The 25,411-nt window shown below is 43.6% G+C and overlaps 1 protein-coding gene across 9 annotated transcripts in view; it reads right to left on the bottom strand.

Moving 5' to 3' along the window:
- The window catches only part of adgrb2 (adhesion G protein-coupled receptor B2), a 551,118-nt gene that overhangs the window by 181,588 nt on the left and 344,119 nt on the right, over positions 1–25,411 (bottom strand). For all 9 annotated transcript variants that reach the window (XM_052472482.1, XM_052472488.1, XM_052472490.1 and 6 more), the window contains 7 exons: positions 24,059–24,165; positions 20,813–21,007; positions 20,378–20,446; positions 16,601–16,709; positions 16,172–16,318; positions 8,560–8,638; positions 7,747–7,849 (listed from right to left, as the gene is read on the bottom strand). In XM_052472482.1, the coding sequence (XP_052328442.1) occupies positions 7,747–7,849; positions 8,560–8,638; positions 16,172–16,318; positions 16,601–16,709; positions 20,378–20,446; positions 20,813–21,007; positions 24,059–24,165 (809 nt within the window). The remainder of the gene's footprint in view (positions 1–7,746; positions 7,850–8,559; positions 8,639–16,171; positions 16,319–16,600; positions 16,710–20,377; positions 20,447–20,812; positions 21,008–24,058; positions 24,166–25,411) is intronic.

Below are 25,411 nucleotides of genomic sequence, written 5' to 3'. Positions count from 1 at the left end.
ACTACCAATGTGTAGTGGGTTCACATATGTGTGTTGCTCGGAAGCCATTTTGAGCCACAAAAGTAAAACATTGTGTTGTAGAAGGGAGGACTGACAAAAGTTAGCTGCCCTGAGTATTCAAGACAGTAGTTGAGAAAAGGTACTGCAGAATATCAAGTGTTCAACAGAACCACAGTGAAGACAATCACTACAAGGGTAGATGAGGGATGACCAGAGGAAGGACAGTCCTTGGCATCTGCCCTCCTGCATCTTAATCACACGCACACACACACACACACGCACACACACACACACACACGCACACACACACACACACACACACACACGCACGCACACACACGCACACGCACACGCACACGCACACGCACACGCACACGCACACGCACACACTCACATTGGTCATTGGAGAGGAGGATGGGCAGTTGGGACCAGATGTCTTCACAGTGAGGACAAGGCCCAGTACAGGGACCTCAACACACCCCTCCGCCTCCCCCTCAGCCTCTCCCCTCCCTTAACATCTGTCGCTGTGAGGCTACTTCAGCATCTGGGCCTTGGCTTCCTGGCCAAGGTCACCACCCCCCCCACAGCTGCAGGGTACTCACATATGCACGCGCGCGAACACACACTTGGCCAATGTCATCACCCCTAACAGATGCAGACCACAAGATTACCAAGAAATCCCAGAGAGAGTGGATATTACTCTCTGTGTGTGTGTGAGTGCATGTGTGTGTGCATGCGTGCACGTGTGTATTTGCGTGGGTACAGGTCTATATTTGTGTCAGGATCTTACATCTCTAGTATACTCAGTGTATGTCCTACAAACTGCCCTACCACAGGGGTCTAGACCATAGCTGTTCTCTCACTGTAGGAATCTGAGGTTCCAATGGAGAATCAGCATGTTGATTCTCAGCAGGAGACTTTCAACAAGGTCCTACTGACTTTGGATAGCTTCCTTCCCTGTCTCCTCTCAACATCTCTTTGGAACACAGCTGATATATGAGAGAGAGAGAGACAGAGAGAGAGAGACAGAGACAGAGACAGAGAGAGAGACAGAGACAGAGATAGAGACAGAGACAGAGACAGAGAGAGACAGACAGAGACAGAGAGACAGAGAGACAGAGACAGAGAGACAGAGACAGAGACAGAGACAGAGACAGAGACAGAGACAGAGAGACAGAGAGACAGAGACAGAGACAGAGAGACAGAGAGACAGAGAGACAGAGAGACAGAGAGACAGAGAGACAGAGACAGAGACAGAGACAGAGAGACAGAGACAGAGACAGAGACAGAGACAGAGAGAGAAGAAAGGCAGATAGACAGATAGACAGACAGAGAAGATAAGACTGCAAAAAAAGGCAGTGATAGACAGATCATTACAGACAAAGAAGATACATCATTATCAGGCTATGACACATCATTATCAGGCTATGAGACATCATTATCAGGCTATGACACATCATTATCAGGCTATGATACATCATTATCAGGCTATGATACATCATTATCAGGCTATGAGACATCATTTCCAGGCTATGATACATCATTATCAGGCTATCACACATCATTATCAGGCAATGACACATCATTATCAGTTAGTTCTATAATGGCACATCATTATGGTATACATTGTAACGGGTGAATGTAGTTTTATAACTAGGCTATGATACAAGGTATGGGGAGTTGAAATACATGTATTGAACCCTGGCCAAATGACACATCATTATCAGGCTATGAGACATCATTATCAGGCTATGCTCACATCATTATAAGGCTGCAGTGAGACATCGTTATGAGGAGATACATCATTATCAGGCTGATTCACATCAATGTCAGCTTGATTTTGTTTTTTCTTAGGCTGATTCACATCATTGTCAGGCTGATTTGAAAACATTTCCAGGCTGAAAAATTCCTGCATCATTACCATGTCATAAAGTCTGAGGGAGTACTTCTCCTTTCTTACCTCTGTATTGTGCTCCATAGTTCAAATAAAGTTTAATTTAAGAAGATTATAGCTGGATTTTATTGTAACTAATTATATGTTTTTTTATTAACTTAGTCTATGCTCAAACTCCCAAACCTTTGATAGACTTAAACAGCTTTGAGATATCAGTGTCACCAACAAAAACATAAACAACAGAGACATATGGCAGACATTTTTCACATGCAAATAGCACTTTCGGTAGTGCTCAAAGCATGACATTCCATGAGAGCAGCATTTCTTTTTCAACCTGAAGCAATGAGCCCAATCAGTCATCCGTGACAATAAAATCATAAAGGTTCAATTTGAAAACAAGTTGTTGGGTTATGCCAGGTAAAAAATGTGCTCCTGCATTTCCAAGAATAAAAGTCTGAGGGATACCTCCTTTCTAAGTGGTGACTCCTCCGAACAGCACCCTGACTCACCTATTGCAGTAGTGACTACCGAACAGCACCCTGACTCACCTATTGCAGTAGTGTCAAAAACAAGTTTAATTTAAGAAGACCACAAGAACAGCACCCTGACTCACCTAATTGCAGTAGTGATTTTTTGAACAGCACCATGACTCACCTATTGCAGTAGTGCTAATGAACACACCCAAACTCCCAAACCTTTGATAGTGACTTAACAGCACCATGACTCATATCAGTGTCACCAACAAAAACATAACCTATTGCAGAGACATATGAACAGCACCATGACAAATAGCATTGCAGTAGTGCTCAACAGCATGACATTCCACTGAACAGCACCATGACTCACCTTTGCAACCTGAACAGCACCCTGAGCCCAATCAGTCAGTGACAATAAAATCATAAACAACATTGCAGTAGTGACTAAACAGCACCCTGACTCACCTTTTGCAGTTAGTGACTAGGTAAAACAACTCAGCTAATCTGCATTTCCAAGACAGCACCCTGAAGATCAGGGATATTGCAGTAGTGATACTGAACAGCACCATGACTCACCTATTGCAGTAGTGACTACTGAACAGCACCATGACTCACCTATTGCAGTAGTGACTACCGAACAGCACCCTGACTCACCTATTGCAGTAGTGACTACCGAACAGCACCCTGACTCACCTATTGCAGTAGTGACTACTGAACAGCACCATGACTCACCTATTGCAGTAGTGACTACCGAACAGCACCCTGACTCACCTATTGCAGTAGTGACTACCGAACAGCACCCTGACTCACCTATTGCAGTAGTGACTAACGAACAGCACCCTGACTCACCTATTGCTGCTCTTTTGACCCTATGATCACTCAGTTACAGGGCTGATGCCCCCTGGACTGTTTCAATAACACCTCATTTTGTTTACCTGTCGGCCCCAGCCTCGAACTCAGGTCCTGTATGTATCTAACTGACCCGCTCTGCCCATTCATCACCATTTACCCGTTGTTGTCTTAGCTCTCATGATCAACACCTGTGATTGCTTTATGCCTCTCTCTAATGTCAATATGCCTTGTCTACTGCTGTCTTGGCTAGTTTTTACTGTTTTATTTCAATGTAGAGCCTTCAGTCCTGCTCAAAATGCCTTACATAGCTCTTTTGTCCCACCCCACACACATGCAGAGACCTCACCCGGCTTAACTTGTCCCTCCAGAGATGAAACCTCTCTCATCGTCACTCAACGCCTAGGTTAACCTCCACTGTACTCACATCTTACCATACCCTTGTCTGCACATTATGACTTGAATATATTCTGCCTCGCCCAGAAATCTGTTCCTTTATTCTCTGTCCCCAACGCACTAGATGACCAGTTCTTATAGGCTTTAGCCTTTAGCCGTACCCTTATCCTACTCCTCCCCTGTTACTCTGGTGATGCAGAGGTTAAACCAGGCCCTGTAGCCCCTAGTTCCACTCCTATTCCCCAGGCGCTACTATTTGTTGACTTCTGTAACAGTAAAAGCCTTGGTTTCATGCATGTTAACCTGTTGAGTGTAGGGGTAGTATTTTGATGTTTGGATGAAGAACGTACCCAAATTAAACTGCCTATTTCTCAGGCCCAGAAGCTAGAATATGCATATAATTGTCAGATTAGGATAGAAAACACTATAAAGTTTCCAAAACTGTCAAAATATTGTCTATGAGTTTAACAGAACTGATATTTAGAAAATCCAACTAGAAGGCAGTATTTGGAAGCTCCCTGTTCCATTGCATTCCTTCCCTCCATTTAAAATATCAACAGATTCCTTTCTCTATGGCCCGTGGTTGAACAGTCTTTAGACAAAGTTTCAGCCTTTTATTTGAAAAATGAGCGAGAAAGATGCTCGAGTGGATGCTTACCAGCAGAGTTTTGATGCGTAGCTTTGGAAAGAAGTTTCTCTGACATTTCCAGAACTGCAAGATTTTCACTCATGATCTTTAATGAATAGAACAAATAACTCAATCAGGCAAAACCAAAGGAACGTGAAACCTAATTACAGCCTATGTTACACAGAGACAGGAACAATCACCCACGAAATGAAACCAGGATTTCTGAAATACGTTTTCAGAGACAATGAATCACCTTATATGGCTGAGAATGCCTCAGGAAAGAATGGACACTTTCTCAGCCGCAATTTACAAAAACCCCAAGGTGTCTGCAGCAACATAAACCCATGTCACATTTGCCTAGGCATATAATTGGAAGATTGACCATAAGAGACTACAAGGTGCGGACTGCTCAAAACCATAGGGAGGGTGTCGTCTGTCCATGGTGGCGGTGTCGGGATGTGGAACTCCATTAATGTCCTAGTGCGTCCTGGGAAAGTCAGCTACCAGTATTTTTCCATCCAGAACCCCACAGAACTGAGGAAGAGGGGCATCTCGGGACTTCTAGGACTGCCATTTCAATGATGATATGACAAAACACCAGTTGAGGATTGCCCATTCAAACAACGTTTTCTGAGATGTTTCAGTACTGAGATATTATGGAGTTAATCCTGGCTGGAAAAAAGATTCTGGTTGACTAGCAGATCTGGAAGATTCTTTGACTGGCAGACCTGGAAGAGACTTTGGTAGATCAAAGATAGTAACTGGCAGATCTTGAAGAGACTGGCTCTGGCAGATCTGGAAGAGACTGGTTGTCTGGAAAGACTAAATGTAAATCTAGAAGATCATGGCTGACTGGCGGATCTGCTCTATGCAGACTGACAGCCCTGGCTGCTTCTTACAGACTGACAGCTCTGGCTGCTTCATGCAGACTCAGCTCTCCTCCATTGAAACATCTGAAGTTCTTCAAGGTACAATTATTTTATTTGATCCCTTTGCTGGTTTTTGTGAATACAGCTCAGGCTGCTCCGAAATGCTAACGCACTGTAAATGCTAAGCTGAACAGCGGGAGATCACCACTCTTACACAAATTATTGATTTTCTGGCTGTTCTAAAGCATATTTTGAAAATCTGAGGCGACGACAGAAGGCCTTGTGGTGCTGGAACTGGTGCTACAGGCTTGAGGCAGGCACAGGAAGCCTTTCGGGAATTTCATTTGGAGGTTTTAGAAATGCAGGCGCACGCTAGCACGAGCCTGCCCAAGTTATGGTAATGAGCTTGAAGGGCTGTAGTCACGGGATGCACCCGCATGAAACACTGTGGCTCCATAGCATAAGAGGATAACAGAACTGACAGGGATTGCAGGTCTCCTACCGAAAACCTGAGGAAAATCCAACTAGGAAGTGCCTCGTATCGTCGGCTTTTCCGGCTGCCTCTGCTCTCCTAGTTCCATTGCATTCCTTCCCTCCATTTAAAGGGATATCATCCAGATTCATTTTCCCATGCTTCATCCTCATTTGTGTCCAGAACAGTCTGTTTATACCAGACAAAGTTTCAGCCTATTTTATTCTGAAAAATGAGCGAGAAAGATCACATTGCGTCAGTGGATGGCTGGGTACCAGCAGAGTTTTGCATGCGTGAGCAGCTTGGAGCAGATGTTTCTCTGTAACGGCGTTCTTCGTTTGTCGAAAGAGAGTCGGACCGAAATGCAGCGTGTTTGTTACTCATGATCTTTAATGAACGAAAACGAAACGATACATGAAATAGCTCAATACAAAAACAACAAACGGAACGTGAAACCTAATTACAGCCTATCTGGTGAAACTACACAGAGACAGGAACAATCACCCACAAAATACAAAGTGAAACTCAGGCTACCTAAATACGGTTCCCAATCAAAGACAACGAGAATCACCTGACTCTGATTGAGAACCGCCTCAGGCAGCCAAGCCCATACAACACCCCTACTCAGCCGCAATCCCAATAATACAAAAACCCCAATACGAAATACAACAACATAAACCCATGTCACACCCTGGCCTGACCAAATAATAAAGAAAACACAAACTACTAAGACCAAGGCGTGACATTCTCTCTCTCTCCTTTTGAAAAGCTACTTGAGGATTGATTATAGAAAAACGTTTGACATGTTTCTACGAACTTTATGGATACTATTTGGAATTTCCATTTGCTCCGTCATGACCGCTTGAGCCTGTGGATTTCTGAACAAAACACGCCAACCAAATGGTCGAAAAGCATTAAACATGTATGACAATTTAGTTTTCTAGCTTGCACCTGCTAGCTAATTTGTCCTATTTAGCTAGCTTGCTGTTGCTAGCTAATTTGTCCTGGGATATAAACATTGAGTTGTTATTTTACCTGAAATGCACAAGGTCCTCCACTCCGACAATTATTAATCCACACATAAAACGGTCATCCGAATCGTTTGTAAACATCTCTTCTCCTTCCAGGCTTTTTCATCTTTGAACTTATATAGTGATTGGCATCTAAACTTTCATAGTATTACCACGAAGATCGGCAAAACAGTTTGTCTTTTAATCACCCATGTGGGTATAACCAATGAGGAGATGGCACGGGGTACCTGCTTCTATAAACCAATGTGGAGATGGGAGAGGCAGGGCTTGCAGTGCGATCTGCGTCAGAAATAGGAATGACATCTATTTTTGCACTTGGCCACGCAGACACTCGTTGGCGCGCGAGAGCAGTGTGGGTGCAATAATTGAGTAACATGGATTTCTAAATATATTTTGCAACGCTCGCACACGCAATGTGTCCGGTCTGGTCAGCATGTAAGGTGCTACAGAGGGTAGTGCGTACAGCCCAGTACATTACTGGGACCATGCTTCCTGCCATCCAGGAACCTACAGTATATACTGTGTCAGAGGAAGGCCCAAAAAATTGTCAAAGACTCCAGTCACCCAAGTCATAGATAGTTCTCTCTGCTACCACACGGCAAGCAGTAATGGAGCGCTTAAGTCTAGGTCCAAAAGGCCCTTGACAGATTCTACACCAAAGTCATAAGATTGCTGAAAAATGTATCAAATGGCCACCCAGACTATTTGCATTTTTTTACACTGCTGCTACTCGCTGTTTATTATCTATGCATAGTCACTTTACCCCTACCTGCATGTACAAATGACTTCGACTAACCTGTACCCCCACACAATGAATCGGCACCGGTACCCTCTGTATATAGCCTCATTATTGTTATTTTATTGTGTCACTTTCACTTTAGTTTATTTAGTAAATATTTTCTTAACTCTATTATCTTAAAACGGCATTGTTGGTTTGGGGCTTGGAAGTAAGCATTTCACTGTAAGGTCTACTACACCTGTTGAATTCTGTGCATGTGACAAATAACATTTTATTTTATTTTACTGACGACAATTACGGACAGGTAATTACTAACGGATTACATTTAGAAAGTAGCCTACCCAACCCTGTCTATGTAGGGTTATAACCAGGCTATGTCATGTTATACTTACATTGAGCAGCGGGGACAGCTCCACCACTACCATGGGTTCACTGGGTTTGGGTTCTGGTCTGACCGTCACCGTCAGAATCTTCGAGTTGATCACAGCAGGGGCACTGAAAGAGAGAGAGAGAGAATGGAATGAGTCTGGTTAAAAATCACAAAAGAGCAAGTTTTCAGGGTTGAGTGGGGTGGAAAGGGTAAGGGGGATGTTATGTGTGTGTGTACGCGTATCATCAAGCCTCAGTAGTAGGAACATGGCACCTGACCCCCATGGATCATTTGGGAGGCTTCTGAGGGTGATCTCTTAAAGCTAATGAGACACAGACCCCTAATCAAACTCACAGTCCTCAACATATTAGCATTCAACAGACGACAGCCCCACAACTAGTTCCAAGACACTACCATAGACCTCTACATAGGACCTAGTCTGCATCCCAAATCACACCCTATAGGGCCCTGGTCAAAAGTAGCGCTCTACATAGGGAAAAGGGTGCCATTTGGGATGTAAGCCCTAGTCAGCCACACATCGACAATAGCCCTGACCTGGATAATAGCACAAGGACCCTGGAGAAACAACATATGGAGAAAGAGAAGGAGAGGAGTGAGAGAGGGGGTATACAGAGACGTAACATTTAGGGAGAAAATAACCAATAGACAGGGAAGGTAGAAATAAAAGGGAGATGGTTCTCTTGTCATTGTTAATGGATATCATTACAGCTCTTTTGGACTTCAAGTGTATCATTCGGTAGTGCCCTATAAAGGGAATAGGGTGCCATTTGTGATGCAGCCCTGATGATGGAATTGGAAGAGGAAGAACACTCACTTGGGGGCAGGTAGGATGACTCCTAAGGTCCGATACAGGATGGCTCCGATGACAAAATATGAAGTCTCTGTTTCTGTTTCTGAAAAACACCAACACAATACACATGCAATACTATTAACAGCAGAGAACCTGTTGAGGTTGAAGGTTAAAAGTTCACCAACCAGCTGAGAAGAGCTGAGATCCAATAGATGATGACATTTAGAGGTGCACAGAAGTGAAATGATAAAAAAACTCTCTTGTACTGAACTCAAAACTCCATCCAGACTTCCTCCTATCTCCTTATCCCCCCCATCTCTTCCCCTTTTCAACTCCCTCTTTGCTTCGTCTTTTCAGAACTTTTCTATCCATTTTTGTTTGTTCCCTCCCTCCCGCCATACCCTTTTCACCTCTTCGTCCCTTTCAATAGGCCAAAGAGTCTCTTGCAACTCTGTGCTTCCTCTGATTTCCCCCACTCTTTCTCTCCCTTAATCCCTCTCTCCCCAGAGCAGTGTCTCTGAGAGAACAGCTGGCTCCCATAGAGAGGCAGTGTCCCTCTGTAAATGTCACCCTGTCTGGAAGGAGGGATAGAGGGAGGAAGAGGGGAGGGATGAAGGAGGAAGGAAGGGAGGAGGGAGGGATAGAGGAGGCAGGGAAGGAAGGAGAGAGGGAGATAGCTCAGTCTGAAAGATGAGTCTCTCTACCTCTTTCTCCCTCCCTGGCCCCTTCAGCTGAGAAGAAGAGCAGAGAGATGGAGGAAGTAGAAACGAGGATAAAGGAGGGAATATGCTCTCATCACGCACATGGGGTGAGTCATCCAAAATCTAACAGAGAGACAGACACAGAGAGAGAGAGAGAGAGAGAGAGAGAGAGAGAGAGAGAGAGAGAGAGAGAGAGAGAGAGAGAGAGAGAGAGAGAGAGAGAGAGAGAGAGAGAGAGAGAGAGAGAGAGAGAGAGAGAGAGAGAGAGAGAGAGAAAGAGAGGGAAGATCAAAGTTGACGATGGAGAGCTGTCACTGTGATGGATCCTAATTGAAGGTTGTGTGCATGAACATGTAGATGAGATGCCCACTGCAATGTGGGTAAAAGCGCCTGGGTGGGAGCGAGGGTTGACAGTCCTACTACACTTGATCAGACCACAAACTCATTACCAGTGACGGGTATACATTGCACATTATAATTACAAAATACATTCAAAACGAATGTATCAAAATAAAATGTAAGGTACTTTTGCTAAGTATTGTATTTAAAATACTAAAATACATTTGCAAGTTGCCAGCCGAACAGCAACAACATTCTCAGTAATGGTTACAGACACGTCTTACTTGCTATAAATGTGATATGTTGTTGTTTATCTACCTTAGTTTTTTGTATTTTATTAAGATCCCCATTAGCTGTTGCAAAAGCAGCAGCTACTCTTCCTGGGGTTCAACACAAAACATAAAACAGAATTACAGAACATAGAACATCAATAGACAAGAACAGCTCAAAGACAGAACTACATACATTAAAAAAAGGCACACTCAGTCTACATGTCAATGCACACACACACAAACTCTCTAGGTCAAATAGGGGAGAGGTGTTGTGCCGTGAGGTGTTGCTTTGTTTTTGTTTTTTTAAACAAGGTTTGCTGTTTATTTGAGTAATATGAGATGGAAGGAAGTTCCATGCAATTGGGCTCAATATAATACTGTACGCTTTCTTGAATTTGTTCTGGATTTAGGGACTGTGAAAAGACCTCAGGTCGCATGTGTGGTGGGATACGTGTGTGTGTCAGAGCTGTGTGTAAGTTGACTATGCAAACAATTTGGGATTTTCAACACATTAATGTATCTTATAAAAGAAGAAGTGATGCAGTCCATCTCTCCTCAACTCTTAGCCAAGAGAGACTGGCATGCATAGAATTTATATCAGCCCCCTGGTTACAATGAAGAGCAAAACGTGCCACTCTGTTCTGGGCCAGCTGCAGCTTAACTAGGTCTTTCCTTGCAGCACTGGACCACAACGACTGGACAATAATCAAGATTTGACAAAACTAGAGCCTGCAGGACATGCTTTTTGGAGTGTGGTGTTAAAAAAGCAGAGCATCTCTTTATTACGGACAGACCTCTCTTGCAACCATTGAATGTTTTGACCATGACAGTTTACAATTTAAAGTAACAGCAAGTAATTTAGTCTCCTCAACTTGTTCAACAGCCACATCATTCATTACCAGATTCAGCTGAGTTGAACACACTGTCACGTTGGATAAGAGTGTCTGCTAAATGTCCAAAATGTATATACTGTATATGTGAAAATGAACAACTGCAAAGCACATTGGGTATTGGCATTGGCCTTGTTTCTGGGCGGAGCTCATTAGAGTAATACTTTTTATATCTACATCTACATTTAGGTAATTTAGCAGACACTCATCACACCATAGTGCCATCACACTTTTGATACCAATGTAGGGTGAACGGGGACTACACAAATGTGAACCTCAGTAGCAATACAAGGACATAACATTCACAAAACAGACCGTAATGCCAATGGGGGAGGTGTTGCTGTATACCAAGGTGTTTACAAACCCTACAGGAACTACAGTATATCATACACATGTATTGATCACAATTTTACAAGATCTGTAGAACTTGGTTCTAAGGCTGTATTCATAACCATTGGATGCGGTGATCACAATATACTGTAATGGCTATAACCAGGATGGCCAAGGTTCTAAAAGCTGGGCCTAAAATAGTCTATAAGAGATCATACAAAAGAAGTCGCTGTGACTCTTACGTGGATGATGTTAAACATATTTGTTGGTCTGATGTGATTATGTGATTAATAAGGAGCATCCAGACACTGCACTTGCTTTTTTCCCCCCCAATTATTTCTAAACTGGCACCTGTTAAGAAACGGATTGTTAGAACTGTTAAGGATCCATGGATTGACGAGGAATTGAAAAACTGTATGGTTGAAAGAGATGGGGCAAAAGGAGTGGCTAATAAGTCTGGCTCCACATCTGACTGGCTGAATTACTGCAAATTGAGAAATGATGTGACTAAATTCAACAAAAAGAAGAAGAAAATGTACCAGGAAGCCAAGATCAATGGGAAAAACTACTTTGGAGTACTTTAAATGAAATTATGGGCAGAAAGACTCATTCTACTCGTTCTTTGAATGAAGCAGATGTATAATTCATCACAACACCATTTGATGATGCCAATTATTTTTATGATTACTTCCTTGGCAAAGTGGGAAAAGTTAGGCAGGAAATGCCAACAATGAACAGTGAGCCATTGCATTCATGCAACAACCAAAAAAGCATTCTAAGTTAGAAGTTTGTTATTATTGTTATCGATCAATAATGGCAAACCTCTTGGCATTGAGAATTTAGATTGGATAGCTACTGAGGATGGTAGCTGACTCTATAGCCACTCCTATCTGTCATATATTTAATCTGAGTCTAGAGGAAAGTGTTTGTCCTCAGGCCAAAGTCATTCCGCTACCCAAGAATGGTAAAGAGGCCTTTACTGGTTCTAACAGCCGACCTATCAGCTGCTGCCAGCTCCTTAGCAAACTGTTGTAAAAAATGGTGTTTGACCAAATACAATCCAATTTCCCTGTAAACAAATGAACAACAGAGTTTCAGCATGCTTATAGAGAAGAGCATTCATCTAAACACTGACACAAAACAAGTCCTGCAGGCTCTAGTTTTATCTCATCTTGATTATTGTCCAGTCACATGGTCAAGTGCTGCAAAGAAGGACCTAGTTAAGCTGCAGCTGGCCCAGAACAGAGACATGTTTAGCTCTTCATTGTAACCAAAGGGTGAATATCAATACTATGTATGCAACTCATACACAGTACTGACATACACACCAGAACAGAAAACATTCAAGGAAATGTACATTATTATATAGAGCCATAATTGCACAAGTTAACAAAAGTTAACTGCAAACCTGGCTTTAAAATACATGTAACAGAAATAATGCCCAACTCTGCTCATTACAGACAACCTGATTGAGACCAGGAGACCATTATGTCACACAAACTTTAATAAATTCCTTTTCCACAAACAGATTTTGGTCACCCCGGTCTTGTTAAAGCGTTTTAAATCGGTGTCGGCTAGCTGAAATGGGAATTCTTGAGACGGTCATCTGTATTGAATGAGCGGATATCTGGATATCCAGATGAAGCACCAAGCATCCATGAAAGCCAGTTAAATCTAAAGACATGGCCGACATGCTATTGAGATCCATTGCAGCTGTAAGATAAGCGTAAGTCAAGGGTCAACTGTTGCATGGGTTGTGTTATAGTGCTGGGTAGAAATGAATAAACCATGTTATGTATCCCTTTCTTTATTACACCCTGATCTTCTGACCTGTCATTGGATCATTATCTTTTATGAGGTTGAATGTGTGTGTGTACTGTATGTGTGAGTGTGAGCTAGTGCATGGCTCTATGTGGTTATCTGTGTGTGTATATGTGTGTCTTAGCCTCTCTATATATCTGGGTCAGTGTCATCCTACGGATAAGTGAACAAGGCTGGTCTTGGGCTGTGGAGCAAGTCATGAGCCTATCATAGGCCAGTGTGTGGGTGTGCGTGAGTGTGCGTGTGTATGCATGCGTGTGTGTGCATATGTGTGTGTGTATGTGCATGTGTCCGCACTTCCACTTTGTTTGTGCTACAGCAAGTCTTGAGCCTAGTGAGCCTATCAGTGGGACTGTCTGTGGGAGAATGGCTTTGATGACAGGTGTAATGACCAAGCACGATGATAAACATCCGAGTACTGGTCACAATGAGCTCTCTGCACGGCCACTCTGACCTCTCATCAGCAGCGTCATTCTCTTGCCATCACTCTGACTATACAGGATGAGACAGAGGGAGAGAAAGGCCCTGTCAGAGAGGGGGAGGCAGAGAGAGCGATAGAGAAAGTGATAGAGATAGAGAAAGGGAAGGAGAGAGAGATATAGATGGTGAGAGGGGAAGACAAATCGAGAGAGATGGAGAGCGAGAGAGCGAGTGGGTGATAGAGCGAGAGAGAGAGGAGCTATGTCCTCAGAGCCAGAGACAGACCCCAGACACTGCTGACACCATTGTAACCTTTCATGGGGATGGCAAGATGCACACATTAAGTCAGTGTGTGCATGTGTGTGTGTGCGTGTGTGTAAGTGTATTTTCCTGTGGGGCCTTTGTTATTCTGAGGGGGCAGAGGTCAAGATCAGAAACAGAGATATACTCATCTCTTTCTCTATGTCTGTTTCTCTGTCTCTATTTATCTGTTTCTATCCACTTTTACCCCAATTCCTCCCCCAAATCTTTGCTTTCCCTCTGTGTCTACAGGGAATAAAGGTTGATTGTGAGCTGTGCAGATCCATTTCCCATTCCTCTTAAAATGTTATAAAAAAGCTGTTGCACAGCAACTCACTGCCTTCCTGAAGGACTAACAATGTATACGAAACTCTTCAGTCTGGTTTTAGACCCCATCCTAGCACTGAGACTGCACTCGTGAAGGTGGTAAATTACCTTTTCATGGCGTCAGACCAAGGCTCTGCATCTGTCCTTGTGCTCCTAGACCTTAGTATTGCTTTTGATACCATCGATCACCACATTCTTTTGGAGAGATTGGAAACCCAAATTGGTCTACAATTTCTGGCCTGGTTTAGATCTTATCTGCCAGAAAGATATCAGTTTGTCTCTGTTGATGGTTTGTCCTCTAACAAATCAACTGTACTTGTCAGTGTTCCTCGAGGCTCTGTTTTAGGACCTCTATTGTTTTCACTATGTATTTTACCTCTTGGTGATGTCATTCGGAAACATAATGTTAACTGCTATGGGGACGACACACAGCTGTACATTTCGATGAAACATGGTGAAGCCCCAAAATTGCCCTCCATGGAAGTCTGTGTTTCAGACATAAGGAAGTGGATGGCGGCAAATGTTTTACTTTCACTCTCTTACAAACTAGAGATGCTAGTTCGAGGTCCCAAGAAACAAAGAGATATTCTGTTGGATCTCACAATTAATCTTGATGGTTGTACAGTCGTCTCAAATAAAACTGTGAAGGACCTCGGCGTTACTCTGGACCCTGATCTCTCTTTTGATGAACATATCAAGACTGTTTCAAGGACAGCTTCTTTCCATCTACATAACATTGCAAAAATCAGAAATGTTCTGTCCAAAAATGATGCAAAAAATGTATCCATGCTTTTGTTACTTCTATGTTAGATAAAGCACTAAATAAACTTCAGTTAGCGCTAAACACAGCTGCTAGAATCTTGACTAGAACCAAAAAATTGTGTCATATTAGTCTAGTTCTAGCCTCTTTACACTGGCTTCCTGTTAAGGCTAGGGCTGATTTCAAGGTTTTACTGCTAACCTACAAAGCATTACACGGGCTTGCTCCTACCTAGCTCTCCTATTTGGTCCTGCCGTACCTACACATAAGCTACAGTCACAAGACGCAGGCCTCCTAATAGAGCTCAATTTTTATGGAATGGTCTGCCTATCCATGTGAGAGACGCAGACTCAACCTTTAAGTCTTTATTGAACACTCATCTCTTCAGTGGGTCATATGATTGAGTGTAGTCTGGCCCAGGAGTGTGAAGGTGAACGGAAAGGCACTGGAGCGACGAACCTTACTTGCTGTCTCTGCCTGGCCGGTTCCCCTCTCTCCACTGGGATTCTCTGCCTCTCACCCTATTACAGGGGTTTTTATTTTACTTGGCAAGTTTACTTGGCAAGTCAGTTAAAGTCAGTTAAAAACAAATTCTTATTTTCAATGACGGCCTAGGAAAAGTGGGTTAACTGCCTGTTCGGGGGCAGAATGACAGATTTGTACCTTGTCAGCTCGGGGATTCGAACTTGCAACCTTTCGGTTACCAGTCCAACGCTCTAGCCTAGGCGTGAAGATACAGTATTTCAACTTGTCTAGGGATAGCCTAATTATGGTTTTCAATTCAGAAAAGGCAGCAAGAACAACTAACTGTTTCCAGATCATTGAATTAACTGACATATTTGTCGATTTATCAATTCCTTGGCACAAAATCATCCGCTTAATATTTGAAAAGAGAAGTAGGCACTGGGAAAGTTGATATATGACAACACAGATCATTCATCTGAAGGCTACATGCACAGCACTCTGTTTTAAGCAAACTGGTCTGCAGCACCTGTTAAACTCTGTAATACCCCTCAAAACACAGGGGTGTCAATTCGCACAGGATATGTATTATCAGAGGCCCTTGGAGTTTCCTGAAAAGCAGAATGTTTTTAGAGCTGGGATAATATCCTTCCCTCCAAGAAAAAATGATTGATATGGTAGATTTGGATGGGATTAATATTGTGAATGAGCTGACATTAAACCAGTCCTTAGGTTTAGGACAACCTGTATTACTCTTCACACACCTTGTGAGGACATCTTGACGTAAGTGTGGTGAAGTCAGGGAGAGTCTTCAGAGGATGTTTGAAGACACATTTCATTATGAGGAGTGTGATTATGATGATGAAGATGATGATGAAGACGCCGGCAACAACGACGATGGCGATGATGATGACAATGTAGACCACATCAATGAAGCTGCTGATGATGGTGATGTTGAAGATGGCAATAATTCTGATGAAGACGACGATGTTGATGAAGATCATGATCTCTCACCATCAGAGGTGAGGGTGAAGACTTCTTTGGGGATGTAGAGTTTGTCTTCAGCAGATCGAGCCCAGTCCTTCATGCCCCTCCTACCCTTCATGGGGAAGTTGATGTCACTGGACACCGCTGTCACGGGCTCTCGCTGTATTGTTATCACTATGGAGACAAAACATATTGTAATCACTATGGAGACAAAACAAATCGTTATCGCTATGGAGACAAAACAAATAGTTATCCTTATGGAGACATACAGAAAACATGAGTTGACGTCCAACCAAAATAGGTAAAGATGTGCTGACTAAAGGAAAGGCAAATAATGGGACCAAAAAACTAAGAATTTAATTATTAACTTCGGAGCGTTGAAGATAAGGTTGAAAAATTATGGAAAGTTAAGGGAATTTTGCAACCCTACCTGTGAGTGTTAAACTGACTACTCACTGAGGTTGTTGGTGACCACCAGGAAACTCTGGAAGGGTTTCTGATCATCTCCTATCAGATGGATGAAGTCCTCCAATATACGCATGAGATGGGCCGCACCAGGAGAAACCTGGGAAGGAGGAGAGAAGAAGGGAGGGAGAAAGAGGAGGGAGAGAGAGAGAGAGGAGAGAGAGAGAGAGAAGAGAGAGAGAGAGAGAGAGGAGGGAGAGAGAAGAGAGAAGGAGGGAGAGAAGGGAGAGAGAGAGAAGGGAGGAGAAAGAGAAAGATGGTAGGAGGGAGAGAGAGAGAAGGAGGGAGAGAGGGAGAGAAGGAGAGAGAGAGAGGAGGGAGAGAGAGAGAGAAGGAGGGAGAGAGAGAGAGGGGGGTAGAGAGAGAGAGAAGGAGGGAGAGAGAGAGAGAAGGATGGAGAGAGAGAGAGAGGAGGGAGAGAGAGAGAGAAGGAGGAGAGAGAGAGAAGGAGGGAGAGAGAGAGAGAAGGATGGAGAGAGAGAGAGAAGGATGGAGAGAGAGAGAGAAGGATGGAGAGAGAGAGAGAAGGATGGAGAGAGAGGAGCGAGAGAGAGGAGCGAGAGAGAGGAGCGAGAGAGAGGAGCGAGAGAGAGGAGCGAGAGAGAGGAGCGAGAGAGAGAGGAGAGAGAGACAGACAGACAGACAGACAGACAGACAGACAGACAGACAGACAGACAGACAGACAGACAGACAGACAGACAGACAGACAGAGAAAGGAGGAGAGAGATAAAGGGGAGGGTGTAAGAAAGAGCGCGGGAGAGAGATAGATAGAAAGAGAGAAGGGGGAGGGAGCGAGAGATATAAAGAGAGAATGGGGGAGGAGGGTGAGAGAAGGAAGAGTGTTAGAGTGACAGAGAGAGAACAATATCATGAAATCGACTCTCTTTCATAAACAAATATTGAATGAATCACTCTCATTTATGTATTTGGCTCTCTCTCTCTCATTTCATGCACCAAGCTAAGTACCTCTTCTGTTCCTGTTAAGTTCATGTTACCTCAAGGAAGTGTCACAAGAAATAATCACCAATAACCCTGCAGCCATTACCACCCAGAGCCTCCATCCTCCCAACCCATTACAACAGTCATTGGCTTGCTCGTACTCTTTAGCCCAGTATGCTAAATGGCAGACATTGGACATAATGCCTTTTAGTGTACGTTGTTGGATTCGACATTTTGAACATTGAGATATAAATAAATGATAGAGAAGAAGCATAGAATAAGAAGTGAAAGAGCCTGGGTTTTATGTCAGAAGTAAATGGTTCTCTGTAGGAAGACAGATTAGCTTTGGAATGTGTTGGATGGAAGGGAGGAGAGCAATGTGTTGAGATAGGGCAGACAGATGGACATCTGTGGATTAGTGGAAGGAGGACTTGAGGTCAGGAGGTGAGGACAGCTATATATAGCGCACCACTATTAACCACCACTATTAACCATAGCTCTATAGGCCCACAGAAGTACCCTACGCCGTGACCTCTTCCTTCCCTCTCTCTCCAGATGAAATCCCGTGAGGTCTGGCCGCCTGACAACCTGCCCGCTCGACCCTATCCCCTCCTCCCTTCTCCAGACCATCTCTTGACCAGACTCATCCTTGAACACTGGCTGCGTCCACTCGACTTCAAAATGGCCCAAGTTGATCCCCTCAAGAAACCAACACTCGACTCATCTGATATCAAAAACTATAGACCTGTTAATCTTTCTTTTCTTTTCAAAACACTCAAAAAGTCTCTGATAAACTTTTTTTGTTATCTCTCTCAGAACAATATTCTTGACCCAAACCAGTCAGGCTTCAAGACGGGTCACTTAACCGAGACTGCTCTTCTCTATGTCACGTAGTCTCTCCGCACTGCCAAAGCTGACTCTCTCTCCCCTATTCTCATCGTCCTAGATCTATCCTCTGCCTTTGACACGTGAACCATCAGATCCTCCTCTCCACCCTCTCAGGGCTGGGCGTCAAAGGTTATACACACTCTTGGATTGCATCCTACCTGGCAGGCCGCTCCTACAAAGTCACGTGGAGAGGATCTAACTCTGCAACATGTACATTCACTACTGGTGTCCCCCAGGGCTCGGTTCTAGGCCCTCTCCTCTTCTCTCTATACACCAAGTCACTCGGGTCCGTGACATCCTCACATGGTGTCTCCTAACATTGCTATGTGGATGACACTCAACTACTTTTCTCCTTCCCCCGTCTGACACCCAGCTGGTGACACACATCTCTACGTGTCTTGCAAATATCTCAACTTGAATGTTGGCCCACCACCTCAAACTCAGCCTGGACAACATGGAACTGCTCTTCCTCCCATAGAAGGCCTGCCCACTCAAAGACCTCTCCATCACTGTTGACATCTCCAGTGTCCCCCTCCCAGAGTGCAAAGAACCTTGGCGTGACCCTTGACAACACCCTGTTTCTCTCTGTAAACATCAAAGCAGTGACTTGCTCCTGCAGGTTCATGCTCTACAATATCCATAGAGTATGACCCTACCTCACACAGGAAGCAGTGCAGGTCCTAATCCAGGCACTTGCTCTCCTGTCTGTACTATTGCAACTCGCTATTGGCTGGGCTCCCCGCTTGTGGCATCAAACCCCTATGACTTATCCAGAACGCAGCAGCCAGCCTGGTTTTCAAAGTTCTCTCATGTCACCCCACTCCTCTGCACACTCCACTGGCTTCCAGTTGAAGCTCACATCCACTACAAGACCATGGTACTTACCCATGGAACTGCCCCTCCTACCTTCAGGCTCTGCTCAAACCCAACACCCTAACCCGAGCACTCCGTTCTGCCACCTCAGGTCTCTAGGCCCTCCCACACAAAAAAAACCACTTAAACAGCACTTGCACTTGCAGGTGAAAGCTATGATCCCTTATTGATGTCAACTGTTAACTCCACTTCAATCAGTGTAGATGAAGGGTAGGAGACAGGTTAAAGAAGGATTTTTAAGCCTTGAGACAATTGAGACATGAATTGGGTAAGTGTGCCATTCAGAGGTTGAATGGGTAAGACAAAAGATTGAAGTGCCTTTGAATGGGGTATGGTAGTGTGTGCCAGGCGCACCAGTTTAAGTGTGTCAAGAACTGCAACGCTGCAGGATTTTTCACAGTCAATAGTTTCCCGTGTGCATCAAGAATAATCCACCACACAAAGTACATCCAACGAACTTAACACAGCTATGGAAAGCATTGGAGTCAACGTGGGCCAGCATCCAACCTTGTAGAGTCCATGCCCTGACGAATTGAGGCTGTTCTGAGGGCAAATCAGGGTGCAACTCAATATTAGGAAGGTGTTCCTAATGTTTTTCACACTCAGTGTATGTTTGGGGTATTATCTCCAGTGTTTACGCATTATTGTTTACTGACTACAGATGGCAAATAAACCCAGCCTGACTCAAGGGCATGGAGGAGGGGTCATATGCATTGTTTATTAACAACAAAATATGGACACACACACACACACACACACACACACACACACACACACACACACACACACACACACACACACACACACACACACACACACACACACACACACACACACACACACACACACACACACACACACACACACACACACTGTCAGTACGTGCACACAGTATGGGGTATGATCCATCCTGAATGGTTAACAGGTGTGTTTTTACGACTCTTCTCACAATAACATAAACACTGCAATCAAATTCATCCAACCGTGACAGAGCAGAGCCAGACACTCTGACACGGACGCAAACACGCACACACACACACACACTAAAACAACCGTTTAAAAGCCTACCTGGTGAGCGTCTTCCCATTTCTCTATATTTTCCATGTCCAACATATAGCTGACTACCTGGAAGAATTTCTGAGGAGAGAGACGAAGAGGAGGGTTGAATTGTAGGGGAGCCGAGGGGTGTGATTGTGCAACATGTAGGGATGTGTTTGTTTTGTTTATGTGTGCTACTTCCTGTAAGTGTGTGTATAGCCCACTTCACCCACCAGCACAATGTGTGTGTGTGCACGTCTGTCCTCCCCACCCACCTGCATGTCATCGGGAGCTCGGATGTAGGTTGCTCTCTTGAAGGTTTAAGTTTACGTGTGTGTATGTGTGTGTGTATGTACACCCTCCCCACCCACCTGAGTGTCGTCGGGTACTGGGATGTAGGTTGCTCTCTTGAAGGTTTGAGTTTACGTGTGTATGTGTGTGTGTATGTACACCCTCCCCACCCACCTGAGCGTCGTCGGGTACTGGGATGTAGGTTGCTCTCTTGAAGGTGTCCGTCACATTTCGGAGAATCTCCGTGGAGAACAGGAGGTCACCACTGTAGTAGCTCCTCCTCTGTAAGAGATCCAGGAGATTCCTCACGACCTGAGACATGCCCTCTCCAGCCAGGGTCCTCTGACCCTTCGCAAGATGCTCTCGCAACTGGAGACAGCAAGGGAGGACGAGAGGAGGGAGAGAAACACAGGTTAGAGACTGATGGGGGAGGGAGGTGGGGGCAGAGGGAGAGAGGACAGAAAGAGAGAGAGAGAGAGAGAGAGTGTCGGGCCCTGACCATAGAGAGCCATTGTTTCTTTATGGCGTAGTAGGTCAGGGCGTGACTAGGGGTGATCTAGTATATCTATGTCTATGTTGTGATCTAGTTTATTTTTCTATGTTGGTGTTTTGTATGATTCCCAATAAGAGGCAGCTTTAGTTGTCTCTAGGTAGTTATTTTTCCCACCTGTGTTTGTGTTGTTGCCTGTGAGCACTCCAGAACATCACGTTTCGTTTATTCCTTATTGTTTTGTTGTGCGGTTCACTTATAATAAAAAATGTCGAACCGATTTCACGCTGCACTTTGGTCCAAATGTGATTACGACGATCGAGGCAGAGAGAAAGAGAGAGAGAGAGAATGAAAATGTGTGTACTCACTACTGTAAGTCGCTCTGGATAAGGGCATGTGCTAAATGACCAAAAAATATAATGTAAAAGAGAGAGAGAGAGAGAGAGAGAGAGAGAGAGAGAGAGAGAGAGAGAGAGAGAGAGAGATCTGAAACCTCTGATCCATACAATAGTTAATCTTGCTCCTATATTTTTGCTTGTGGTGAGCAGATCTTGTAGGTAGGTATGTAGATAGTGAATGACATGAATGACCAGCACCTTGGTCAAGTACCTAATCCTCAGCCTTTACTCTTTATTAAGGACTTGTGCAGACATAAATGCACTGGATAGATATTGGTTACTATTTGTATTTCACAATGCTGCATGGCACTTTGACTGACTGTTATCCACACACTCATTCACACACACAAACCATTTGATGCAGGATAATAGATTCCAAACACACACACACACACACACACACACACACACACACACACACACACACACACACACACACACACACACACACACACACACACACACACACACACACACACACACACACACACACACACACACACACACACACACACACACACACTTCATGCAGGATAATAGATTCCAAACACACACACACGCGCACACGCACGCACGCACGCACACAGAAACACACATACATACAGAAAGGTAATCCTCAGTCACAACAGCAATCAAACCTAATGAACCACATCCCCATGCTAATGAAAGGTTAGCAGTTAGCACAGGCCTAGGCTAAGAGTGAAATCAACCAATCACAGCACATCTTATCACCCCCCCCCACCCCCACCCCTGCTGGCTTCAATTATTGCCATGGAGACAGGAGGTCAGAGGTCACGCAGCAGGAAGTCAGCCAATGATTAACCAACGCATTCATTAATCAATGGATAAATGGAATAGCTAATTAGAGAGAGAGAGAGGGTGGTAACAATGTGACAATGCCACTCATTTTCATAGAAAGTTCATCAGGGACAGTATTTTTAAACCATCTCCGAGTAGGAGTGCTGATCTAGGATCAGGTCCCACCTGTTCATGTAATCTTATTCATTATTATTTAAACTCCAGAACTGATCCTATAAGCACTCCTACTCTCAAGAAACGTTATGAATACAATCCCACGTCTATTATTGCGTAAACAAGTAGGATGCGGGCAGACAAATGATTAATTTATTTCTGTTGCTGGGCCAGGTCAGTCTCTGAGAACAAATTGTATATTAATGATCTGTTTTGCTATTGAGTTTATTCATGCTTTAGGCTCGGCTAGAAGAGGTTGGAAGTCCATAGGTTGGAAATAGCCACAGAAATATTGAGGAAGTGGAAGACAGGCTAATGGCTACATAAGGTACATGTTCATTTCAGATAGCTTAAAAATGTATCGGCGACTTTCTGACAATCCTCCACTTTCTTAACACAAGGTACTGTAAAACGCTGATTCTCAAATAACTGCCTGTCCCTTTTAATATCCAGGCAACGACACATTTCAGCAAATAAACTCCTGTTTCAAACAAAGGCTGGGTCTAGATCAATTATTTATGAGGTTACCATGAATTACCATGAATTATTTATGAGGTTACCATGAATTACCATGCATTATTTATGAGGTTACCATGAATTACCATGCATTATTTATGAGGTTACCATGAATTACCATGAATTGTTTATGAGGTTTAATGTTTGATTTCTTGTATGAAGAAATTCACTAATGATTTGAAAAAACGATGGCAACTGTCATCTGTTTTTTATCACCAGTAAGAAACTGACAACCATTGGCTGCTAACAGTTGAGGCCTGCTAGCTAACTGGCAAGCACAAAAACAGTCAACAACTTCGGGAGTAGAGACCCCTACAAATCGTTCGATCGCCCTTTAGTGGCGAAAGTAAAAACTGCTGAAAATGCAGTGAAAGATGAGAATACTTACTGTCAAGGAAAAGTTGTTAAATTATTTTTTATAGCGGCATACTTAGACAAAAATACGTGACACGGTTGTCTACTGCCCTACAAAGGCAAAGTGCAGGAACTAAGTAAAACAATGAGTTGCAAAATCTGTCTTCAAAGTGTTTTTCTGTTTAGACAAACAGCCATTTCTGGTACTTCATGATATATTCTGATCGAATAGCTTTGTCTTGTGTCAGGAAACTAAATAGCACATTAATCATATAATATACCTGACCATTAAAACAGATCAAAGATTTTTGACCAAATGTGTAGTTACTGCACTTTGCCTTTGTAGGTCAGGGTAAATGATAACACATTAGAGCAGGACATTAAGAAATTGATTAACAGCTGGAAGTGAATGCTGAAATTAAGCAATTGACTATGAAAATGAGCTACATTTGTGTGGATTAACGAAATGGACACCTGGCTCAAATAGAAGCCAGTCTCTAATAAGCGCATGTTTTGTTCAGTGATTTAAGCAAATAAACGACCGGCCTATTAATTCAGTTTTACAGTAGCTTTCTAAAATGCATTCACAATAACGTTGCGGCACAGGTGGCTCATTGATCATGTAATACAATACAAACTGTATCTGAATACATAAGATGTGAATAGAGAGAGCGTGAAAAAGGGACTTACAGATAAATGTAAATATCTGAATTCCATCGAGACGCATCTGGCGAAGCTCGGAGGACCCCAGTAAGCAACTCCATTAGCGTCCAGCAAGCAACGACGACTTGCAGATCCTAGAGAGAGGGATAGAGAGAGAGAGAGAGAGAGAGAGAGAGAGAGAGAGAGAGAGAGAGAGAGAGAGAGAGAGAGAGAGAGAGAGAGAGAGAGAAGAGGAGGGAGAGAGAGAGAGAGAGAGAGAGAGAGAGAGAGAGAGAGAGAGAGAGAGAGAGGGGAGATATATAGTTATATATGAGGGAGAGAGAGAGGGGAGATATATATACACAGAGAGAGAGAGGGGGATATATATATAGAGAGAGAAGGAGAGAGAGAGAGAGAGAGAGAGAGAGAGAGAGAGAGAGAGAGAGGGAGATATATATATATTTATATATTAGGGAGAGAGAGAGGGGAGATATATATATACAGAGAGAGAGAGAGAGAGAGAGAGAGAGAGAGGGGGAGATATATATATAGAGAGAAGGAGAGAGAAGGAGGGAGAGCGAGAGTGAGTGAGAGAGAGAGAGAGAGAGGGGAGATATATATAGAGAGAGAGAGGGGGGGAGATATATAGAGAGAGAGAAGGAGAGAGAAGGAGAGAGAGCGAGAGTGAGTGAGAGAGTGAGTGAGTGAGTGAGAACAAGAGAACCTGATGATGCAAATCCTGACAGCAATAGTTCATTTTTTTTAATGTTATCTAATAACTACATACATGCTATTGTCATTTTTCCAACATAGTCAATCATCCTTAACGTAGAGTTGAGGTCAACCAATCACCTGACGTTATCTAATGCAACGCCACTGTGGAAGGTCACAGTATACACAGTTATTGAGAGAGAAAAACAGAAACAGAAATGGTGAAGCTGAACATTGTCCCCCTGGCTGACAGTAAGTTATTTTCAATCAACAGGATTTTAAAAAACATTTTTTACAGTGCAGTGTGTTGTTATTAGGGCCTAGTGAGTGACTGCCTGAGGGCCGTGTCTGAGTTCGGCACCTGCTATGACTCAGATATATACTACTGAACATGTACAGTCTCCAACACTGTACATCATGTAGAGCTGAGGTCAATCATCCACCTGACAACTCCTCTATAAGGTCACATACAGTAAACATTAGTGACTACCCAGCAGAGCTGTCGGAGTCATCCTAATAAATGACAATCTGTGTTACTGAGAGGGAATTACAGACACTGCATATATGATGAAGTTGAAAATTGTCCCCCAGGGGACACCTTACTAACTACCTTCTCTGGTGGAAACCACTTCATGCAGGATAATAGATTCCAATCACACGCACACATGCACACACACACGTGCATGAACA

This window comes from Oncorhynchus keta, chromosome 20 (genome assembly GCF_023373465.1).
Source record: "Oncorhynchus keta strain PuntledgeMale-10-30-2019 chromosome 20, Oket_V2, whole genome shotgun sequence".
NCBI lineage: Eukaryota > Metazoa > Chordata > Actinopteri > Salmoniformes > Salmonidae > Oncorhynchus > Oncorhynchus keta.
This window is presented reverse-complemented; position numbering and strand designations above follow the sequence as displayed.